The sequence below is a fragment of the Rhagoletis pomonella genome, unplaced genomic scaffold (genome assembly GCF_013731165.1).
Source record: "Rhagoletis pomonella isolate Grant_MI unplaced genomic scaffold, Rhpom_1.0 Rhpom_scaffold_00062, whole genome shotgun sequence".
Lineage (NCBI taxonomy): Eukaryota > Metazoa > Arthropoda > Insecta > Diptera > Tephritidae > Rhagoletis > Rhagoletis pomonella.
In genome coordinates, this window is record NW_023458616.1 from 209,135 (window position 1) to 219,499 (window position 10,365).

The window sequence follows — 10,365 nt, forward strand, 5'->3', positions numbered from 1 at the left end:
GTGCACACTTCCTTCTTTTGTGTCTAGTAGTTTTTTTAAGATTGGTCCAATGCAGGTATTGAAAGAAGGAAAAACAAAAAATATTGTTAAAAAGGCTAGGTTCCCTTTTACGTACGTCAAAGGTCAAGTAGAAGTTGGAACTTGTATAACTGCCCATTGATAGCTCAGTTATATAGCTTAAGAAATAATAAGTTTAAATACTGGATTTTATCCGAATTTTAGCAACACAACGTTCGACTTCGAATATCGAAGCTTCGAATATCGAATTTACCCATCCCTAGTATAAATGATGCAAGCGTGCTTCGCGTAACTACATCCATTCGTACATATGTACATATGTTTGAATGGATATATTTATGATGAAGCAAACGGGCTTCGTTGATGTACTGATAGGCATAAGTATGTACTTATGGACAGCAATGTTTTATGTACATATGTTTGAATGGTTGTGTATATATTTGTATGGATGTACATACATATGTTTGTGTACATGTATATATGCACATATGTAGTACAAACGAAAACAAATCTAATAAGCTGCTGGTTTATATAAATGCGAACTGTACTGATTGTCAAAAATTATGTGCTTGTTGTACATTTGTTCATGTTTGTCATTGTGCGTGTAATTTTCTAGAGTAGTTTTCTGCTATCGCTATCTCCTTGTATTAACTCCTCCTTCGTTGGTATACTCTGATGAACATATGTGAGGATGATAGCAAGGCCAACTTACATATGTAAAGTAGTGTTACGGGATCAGTTGAAATTTTCACCCGATGTTTCTTAAAGAAAGCCATAAACGTAGCGACCGTTGGTTCAACTTGGTGTTGTTTTGCTTTAGATTGCACCGTTTGTGGGCCTGTTGAATGAATTTATGTCTTGGTTGTATGAAAGATCAACAAATTTAGATTTTCTGGCAGGTTGTACAACTTATCGCTACATTAATGGCCATGTTGTACAAACTCATTTAATTTGAGTTTATTTTGTACACTAAATGACCGAAAATGGATAACTCAGCCGAAATAGGTACGTGCTTTCGTTGAATTTTATAAATGTAAGCCGAAACTATGGAATTGTAAAAATGAGATTTTACAATGAGACTGCTCGCAAAATTGCAATGTTTGTGGGTAAAACGTCCAACTTGATTGCGGATTGATTTGAACCAACGTTTTCGGCTTGCATTATGTCAAAAGGATGTGTTTGTTGTAATTCATTCTGTCATTTACTACCATTATGCGTAGGCCAATTTATGAAATCATTTCATGCGTTTGAGTAGAAACTGAATGAATGAACACCATTTCATGATTTCAATTAACGCGAAATAGAGTTTATGCACTTAGTTTTTACTCAGATCGATGAAATGATTTCGTGAATTGGACTACGCATACATGTGATACTTATACTTTTAATTTATAAGATAATTTTATGTTTTTATGCTCTTGCTACCACATGAATATATGAATTCGTGATAAGAATATATGCCCAGCAAACATTGAGGTTAGTTATCGATTAGAGAATGATTGGAGAACTAGCCAAATTCTCCAATCTCAAACGTTAGAGAATGACTCGAAAAACTATCGAGAATCATAGCGATTTCAACAAAAATGGGACATAGTTCTCGACTCGAGAAAATATTAATTCTCTAATCGAATTCTAATGTTGATCTCTAATGGGATTCGAATGTGAATTTCAAACTGCTGTGTTTTGCTTTATTAAATAAAACGCTTTGTTTGTAAAATGTGTACTAAATTTATTTGCAATAAAATAATAATGAATTATTTGAACTTAAACATAATATATGATTCATTTATTTGGAATATTGCTTATTTACCTAAATTTTTTTTAAAACTTTAAAACTATCATATGTCTTGTGTTTTTCACGTTTTGTTAAGATGAATTCATTTAGGTTAATTAAATTTGGTAAGATTAGATTTAAAAAATATTGCTGAAACATAATTAATTTTAAAATTAATAAAATAGTTAACTTAAAGTTCATTCACATGAGGTCCTTATAAGTGTTACATTTAGTCTCGTTTTGGAAAATTAAGTCAAATTCCTTAAAATTTACACCGGCGGGCCGATAATTAGAAACAATTTGTCTTTAAAAATTTTGACTATTTACTTTTTTTTTTATTACTTTTAATTTATTTTTTGCGAAAGCATAGTTCATGCTACAACGAAATCCACATAACTTACAAGTTTTCAACCTTGTACACGATTTATAAAAATTCGCTTAATTTCAAAAAATGTGGTGAATTTTTATAAGTCTTGTACAAGGTTTAAAACTTTAAGTTATGTGGATTTCGTTGTAGCATGAACTGTATAAATTAAAATAAATTTTCGAAAGTTGTAATGACGAATTGTTTCTAATTATCGGACTTCCTGTGTATGTACAAATACAGTAGTTTAACATAAATTATAATTGTATTTAGTCCCTGTTTTAGCTCAAGTTTAGATAACTTAAAAAGTAGAAGGCACATTTTTTAAATTATAAAGCACTTTAATAAAAATAAATGGATAAAGTATTGTTAATTCATTCAGTCTTAGTTTTGTTAAACTCAGGTATAATTCAGTTTTTTTTTTACTTTTACTTAAAATTAAAATGGCTATATACAGGGTTTGGATTGTTCAGCAAAAACTAGCAGTACCTGTATGTGATTTTATGAAGTTATCTTGGAAGTTTCTAAAGTACTATTTCTATTGCTTTGATATACAGTGCGTTTTTGAAGTCGTCCTTTTGCATGCTGGAAAAAGGTAATGGAGGTTCGTGCGAATTCGTCGTCTGTGGATTGAGGAAATTTCATCGAAAGTGCATCTGGAAGATAGAAATAACAAATAAATAAATTTGCATGCATGTTATTGAAACAGTATACTTTTTAAAGCAGCTGTAATGCTTAAACTTCTTGCTGCCACTTTAGTGTTTGTCCCTTTCCAGCATAAATTTTGTGCTGCGTTATCGGTAACGATTTTACGCCAAGCCATTTTAATAAATTTTTCACTGCTCGTACAAATTATATGTGAAAGTTCTTCGGACTAAAAATAAATTTTTGCAATCACTTAATATAATAATTCATTCATATTGATTAAAACAAATAATTACCAGACTTTCGTATTTGGAAGAATGGTCCTGAATTTCCTTTTCAAATTTTTTAAAATCCTTAATGTTGTCAAACGGTGTTTTGGGGATAATCTCATTCCGTGATGTTTTATGGCTGTATTTCCTTTGTTTGGTTTCTTGTAAAATTCGTGTAAGGCTTCGCTTTATTGATTGTTGGTTGTGATCTATTTCTGTACAGTGTATATACATATGTATATATATATATATATATGTGGTTAATTTTTTAAATACATTCATACATATCGCTTATTTAATTCAATAGTGCCTTAATCTAAAAATTAAAAATTTTGAGGTAAGTATACAGAAATTACCGCTACCTCTTCAATGTTGTATACAAATTTCATAGCTGTATCGATTACCACTATCTCGCTAGAATAAAATATGTATTCATTTTACTATGGGAGTATATGTAAATTCAAAATTTTAAAGCTATTTATCTCGAGAGCTGCTTTTTTGAGTTGTTACGTTATTGAAGTAAATGAGCAATATGTATAATAAGTTTACCTTTCAAAATTTTTTTCTCGGATTTCCTTATCTGCTCTAAAACTTTTTCTTCCAAACTTTGAAGATCTGAAAAAGTATAAGAAACAGATGTTTATGTTTATAAAATTAATTAACTAAAAATAGTGTTAACCTTTTCTTGTTATTGGTGTGTCGTTCGTCGCACTGGTAAAACTGGTATTAAAGTCCATGTCTGTCGCTTTAACGTTTATTAGGAATGGATAAAAGGAATAAACAAATTGACGCATTCATTATTAATTTTTTTAATTTTTGATATCTGTTGCAATGAATGTTGAACGCTAGTGGTAGAAAACTCCAATTCCCTGCAACATTTGATATTCAGGTTCCCTGACCGTATAGGAGTTTCAAAAAAGTCTTGTAAATTAAGAACTTCTTTCCCTGATAGTTTTACTTCAGTATTATCATGTATAGCCACCAATTTATATATACTATTATTGAAGCTATAGAAATTGTCAGGCTCTTTAGTGGAAAAGAAGAAGTTTGGCATTGTCACAGAAGTAAATACCTTTCCTTTTTTTAAGACGCATGACGAGGTTACAATACTTTGTGAGGCTAAGCTGTTTTCAACCAACCTATTATACACCTGTGCAGCGACATGTTTGCATTTCTTTATTTTCCTCTTTAGTTTTGATAAATAATTTTCAAATTTGAATGCGCTGAAAGTTTCTAGGCTTCCGAAATATAAGGTCTCATTGGCCAAATGAGTCAAACAATGAAAATTAAAAGTTAAAAACGTTTCATCATAGCATTCGGGCATACTTTCAACAAATTTATCTAACATTTGACTTGCACAGGTGTTATATTTGGTATAATAGTCTTTATTCAAAAGAATTCATATGCTTAAGCTGAGAAGTAAGAAATGGTTATACCGTACAGGATCTAAAATATCTTTCAGTATGAATATTCCAGAATAAAGTAAGAAAGATCTAAATTCCGTTGCCTTAAACCGTTCTAAATCTTTCAGCGATCTAGGTCGTCTAGCAAATTCCCGCGGCACTTGACTGTATAAAGCTTGAAGACTTGAATCTAATAATTTAATTTGCGTTGGTTTAAGGGAATATGATTTGCTGCGTTTTCTTAGCAAAGCAATTAATAGAGTCTTAGTTACTCCAAGGCAAACCACATGTAGTCTATACCAAATGTCTTCACAATATCTATTGGAAGTTTTTCGATGACCATAGGTTCTGAAAGGACATGATGGCTTTTGTCTACTCGTGCTCGAAATTCTGCGTCAGTTCGAATTGAATTATTTTCTTCTGTGAAAATGATTTTATGGTACTTTGATTCGCCTTTTTGTGTACACTTCGGACAACAAGAATACCCAGAGTGGCCTTTAATACCAAGAACGAATGCTCGTGCAGGTGCATCACATATAAATGCCCGGCAAGTAACTTTATAACGCATATCTTTAAAAACTAGTCCTTTTTCCAACAACCCTAATAACTCATCTACAAATATTTTAAGAAACTCATTAACATTTGTTGATTTGCTGTTCCCGCAGTATGCTCCTATAACTCTTGTGTCATCCGATGTATGTACGTTAACTAAAATTGGCCATATCTGAGTATTAGAGCTTTTTGCCAATGGAAGTCCGTCGATATTAATGTTCAGATTCAAACAATTGCCACTAAAGTCCGTTCGACATAAAAAGTCAGTTAAAGCACTTTCAACCCCATAATGTACATATTCCCCGGGACCCATTATGACCTTTGGGGCACTCTTTGGAGTATTTTTCAAAGTTCGGGCACACAAAGGAAGCCCTGTAATGCGTTTACTTAGAATCTTTAACAAATCATCTATTTCCGCGTTAGTTATATTATGTTTAACAGTCCATTCTGTCAAGTCCTTCCGTAAATCGTTATTTGCATTAATGCAGTCATCCGTATCATCTTCGCTTGAAGAAATGCTGAATTCATCTGGCTCATCAAATGTTCTGCTGCATCCTGGCCTGTCGTGTGGCTCTTCTTCTCCTAGCAACGCTTCACATTCTGGATGCTCATCATCACTTTTACTTTCAAACAGTAAATTTACTATTTGCTCACTCTCACTTCTAAATTTCTTTCTATTCATTTTATTACGTGAAATAATTATATGTATTTACTTTAAATTTTGAAGCGGCACTCAATTTGCTCGAACAATTGCGTTTTTGTCTAAAATAAGGACGATCGTAGCTATAAATCGATAGTCGATAACACAACTTAGCATCGTGCCGACCATTGAATTTGCGTAGTTTCTCTAATCGTTCTCGAATCGAATCCTAATGTAGTTCTCTAACTTCGTCATCGACTCGTGAACGATTAGAGAATTACCCTAGTTATCTAATGTAGAAATCAAAATTTCTCTAACGTTAGAGACCGTGTTTGCTGGGTGAATTCGCCTTGGAAGATAGAAGGCGAGTAAGAATAAATGCCAAAGGAATTTGTCTTCTTTCAACTTAAATAAATGCATTTTGCAAACAAAAGTGCGTACGTTACTTAGTGCCTTGGTAATGGCAAATTCGTAAGGATCTATTGATTGCATTATAAACATTTTCATTTATTTGTTAAAAATACAATCACTTCCATTACAACCCGGTCCTATGGATGCTGGAAGCGCGAATTCATATAAGGAGGTGTTACCGGAAAATGAGTAAATAAATTATATGTATATCAGAAAATTAATAAGATGAAATGAAATTATTGTTTGATTTCTAACCAAACCTATGTATGTAACTCATTCGCCTAATGGTTTGCCGAACCGTAAACATATGTTTACACATCCAATTTCGTGAGTAGGTACCTGGTACTCACACCTTTTTTAAGAAGTTTCACTTCTATCATGTGTACGGTGTTACACACGCATGTTTTTTGTAATTGAAATTTACTCCGTTGGTTGCGAACGATTTTGGTCGAATTTGGGATGAAATTTGGTAGGCGAAAAATTGTTAGTGGCAACGCTGATTGGTTACAATAATTTTAAGCTATAATAAAGTACCACAACGTACATCTTCAGAGCCTGATCTCACTTTTCCGAATTGCCCTGATATTTTTTTTACAATTTCTATCGTGGCATTTGTGTGTACTTCCCTCTACTTCTCTAACAGTTTTTTCCATGATTTTTGTTGTTTATTATTATTTTTATATTTTTCACTTTTACCTTGCCAAATCGCAACTTCTCTTCTAAAAATTGCTTACTTGCAATGTCCCGGGATGTGCTCTTTTCAATGGTTCAAAATACTCTGATATGACGAAATGGGTTAAAAGTAAACTGATATGACGACATGGGTTAATGTTCGCGAACTGTACGGTTGCCAGACGTACTGATTTAGCAGTACAGTACTGATTTTTTAGCTCTTGTACTGATTTTATTAATTTCTTCAATCAGTACGCTAATGTCCTGATTTTTCAAAAATTGTACTGATTTGTACTGAATTTTCTATTCAAACAAAATACTTTAGTATTTTCTTAAGGTTTTTACATAACGTTGGGACTTCCTTAAACTGTACTGTAAAAAATAAGAAGAAAATAATTTAATTCTAGTTGACATGTAGAGTTAGATACTCCTTTTGCGAATTCTTAGGGCTGGTTTCTCCAACTCAATTTAACTTAGTTAAGCCAATTTTCTTGACTTAGTCAAGAATAAGTTGTGTAAAATGTATGCTAACTTTTGACTTAAGTCCGAAAAGTGGCTAAACAAAATAAAGTTGAGTTGGAGAAACCAGCCCTTAGTCATTCTTAGTTTTTGCGAAGTTGAAAAATTATTTAAGCCATGAGGAAATATAGATGAACTCCTTAAAAAGTGGTACTTTTTCACAGTATGGGAGGATCTGAAGAATAAAGTTTGTTTCCTGGCGCAAAGAGAGAAACCGGCTCTTAAATACAATTTTTGAAAGTGAACTTCAAATTAAAAGTAATTTTAAAATAAAATGTATAGATTTCTTTGTATGTATAGATTGACTTTGCTATTCAAAAAGTCACAGATATAAAATAATTTATATGGTTCTGTGTATAATGATGTGTATTTTTTATGAACTATATTTTATTTATATACCAAAATATTGTTAAAAACAAGAACTCAGACGTTTTAAATTATTTTCTGTTACTTATATTCATTATTTTGCTTTGAATAAAATGTACTGAAAAGTACTGATTTTTTTAGCATGAAAAAGTCGAATGTACTAATTTCGCGCATAAAAAATCTGGCAACCCTAGCGAACTGCGCCACTAACGGTCGAACAAATCAGAAGAGTTTGAAAATTTTCAAAACGGTTACTAACGAGAAAAATGACATCGAACACGAACAAATCAGACGGATTTGTTCGCTGTTAGTGCCTAGCTTAATGCACCATTTCTCCTTGAAACCAAAAGACGTGGATGTGTTCCAACTTCTTAAAAAACCACGTAAAGAGTCCGAATTACAGGGTTAGGATACAGCGTATATTCTAATAAGAATATAGGAAAGAAAAATTTTGAAAAGCTCACGTAAATTACCAACACAAAGTAACCACTTCATGGAAGGATTCTGAAAATGGCTGCGCATGATACACAAGAGCAGGGCCGGATATAGGCACAGGCTACATAGGCGACAGCCTAGGGGCCCGCACCACAAGGGGACCGCGCCACATTAAAAATTAAAAAAATAAAAAAGGAAGAAAAAAACATAAAAAGTGAAAAAAAATATATTTACAATTTTTAAAAAAGTAAGAGGCACTGAAGGCGAGTCAGTCAAACACATGTTTGTTCGTTTTTTACCCATGGCGCAATAAACAAGTGAACTAATAAAAGAACTTTCTCTCTTTATTTTTTGACATTCGGCTGCCTTATAGTCAAATTTTACAGGCAAATTTTCAAATAAGGCAGTGTCAAAATCTTTCTTCTCGTTCTAATTACGTCACCTCCCTAATCGAAGGCGATTCACATTGCAGTGCAACGTAATCTAAACACCAAATAGCTGATTTAGTTAAGCAAAGGAAAATTCATCGTTTGGTGTTCGCCTCGCACGTCAAAATAGTGAATTTGTCGGCATTTAACTTTCCACAAAGAATAGTTATATTTTTTTTTAATTTTAAAAATATATGATTTAAAAAAAGCATAAATAAAGAAAATATTAAAAATTGTGACTGTGGTGCAAGTTTTAGAGAATTTGAGCGCACCTAAAATTTTGTAGCGATGCGTGGAGAATAAGCGAATAAGTGAATTAATAAAACAGCTTTCTTGAATCTTGAAAGATCTTTACCGTCTTTCGAAAGACTGACTGAAATATATGCTAACGAGGAGGTCTTAGCGTTATACTGTTCGAGTTTCAGCCACAATTTTTTTTAATTAAATTAACTAAAAAAAAAATAAGTATATTTCTCTTTTTAAAATAATAATAACTAGGGCTCGGAATCTCATGCACTAAAAAATCGAAAATATGCGCTATAAACAAATAAAATATGCAATTAAAAATGTTTTCCAAATATTTTATTGCCGGTACAAAAATAAATAACACATGTTTTTTGCAAGAAAAGAACGAAAACAACAACAAAATATAATACATATTTATGTATAAAATTAGTTTTTAATCATTATTAACAGTTGAATAAAGTGGTTCAGATGAATATTTAGGGAAAAATTATAGGCAAGTTTTTTGTAAAGAGATGTGCCACTAAGAGAAAAAATATTTTTTTTTCTTCTGTCAGTTTCCATATTAAATTCAAACAAAAAATCATTTTTCACTTAAGTTGCTTTCGCGAAGCTGGCTATTATTGTAAAATATACTAAAATATGCGCAAAAGATATGCAAAAACACGCATTTCTGGTAAAATATACAAAAATATCCACTTGAATGCCATTTAAAACGAAATTTCAAGATTCCATTTTAATTTAAAGATGCCTAATAAAAACATGCATTTCTATAAGATTTCTAGCCCTAATAATAACTTATAAATAAATAAATAAACTATTTTTAAAAATTATATGGCAATAAAAAAGTTCTTTTTAAACAATAAAACTTAAAAATTTAATTAGAAAAAGAAAAAAATGTTATTAAAAAGAGAAAACTAACCAAACAAGTAAAAAAGTCTAAGTTCGGGCGGAGCCGAACATTAAATACCCGGAGCAAGTATTAAATATAGTTTTTTCACTTTTCCGAAAACTGCAGCTAAATTTCGAAATGTCCAAGTTTCAAATTTACTGTTATATGAAAAGTGGGCGTAGTTTTAGTTCGATTTCAATAATTTTTAACGTTTTGCTTTTATGTGCCAAGCGAAATAATCGTACCAAGTTTGGTACAAATTGATTGATACCGGTTACCTGGGCATAAGTGGGCGGTGCCGCGCCCACTTTCAAATATTTTATCATAAACGTATTTTTTGCTAACGAGTTATTGCAAACATCGATTTCGAATAAAGTATAAAGTAGCTTTTGTATTTACTGATTTATTGAAGATTTCGCATTTCTCTAAATTACCGTTATGTGGGATGTGGGCGCCGTTATTGTCCAATTTTAAAAATTTTCAGCCACTTGGTATGTTGTACAAAGGTTGACAACTGTGCCAAATTTCGGAGAAATGGTTGTAGTGGTTACCAAGAAATACAAATGTAATGATAAGTGGGTGTGGCTAAGCCCATTTTCCAAAATTTATATAATTCTTAGTATCGTCTAAAAATCATTGTAAATATCAATTTTCAGTGAATAAGCTTAATTCTTCTTCTTCTTCTTAATTGGCGCAGTAACCGCCTAAGCGATTTTGGCCGAGTCCAAAACAGC

The 10,365-nt window shown here is 31.9% G+C and overlaps 1 protein-coding gene across 4 annotated transcripts in view; it reads right to left on the reverse strand.

The window, feature by feature from the left end:
- Positions 1-1,756: 1,756 nt before the first annotated feature.
- Positions 1,757-10,365, reverse strand: part of LOC118749828 — a 26,581-nt gene continuing 17,972 nt past the window's right edge. The window contains exons 1-6 of one of the 4 annotated variants that reach the window (XM_036484607.1): positions 5,739-5,868; positions 3,750-3,815; positions 3,620-3,685; positions 3,098-3,285; positions 2,871-3,030; positions 1,757-2,812 (exon numbers count right to left, since the gene is read on the reverse strand). In XM_036484607.1, coding sequence (XP_036340500.1) covers positions 2,658-2,812; positions 2,871-3,030; positions 3,098-3,285; positions 3,620-3,685; positions 3,750-3,807 — 627 coding nt within the window. In that variant the 5' untranslated portion in view covers positions 3,808-3,815; positions 5,739-5,868 and the 3' untranslated portion in view covers positions 1,757-2,657. Of the gene's footprint in view, positions 2,813-2,870; positions 3,031-3,097; positions 3,286-3,619; positions 3,686-3,749; positions 5,888-10,365 lie in introns of those variants that run through there. The other 3 variants (XM_036484608.1, XM_036484606.1, XR_004994291.1) reach the window with 3 other exon arrangements.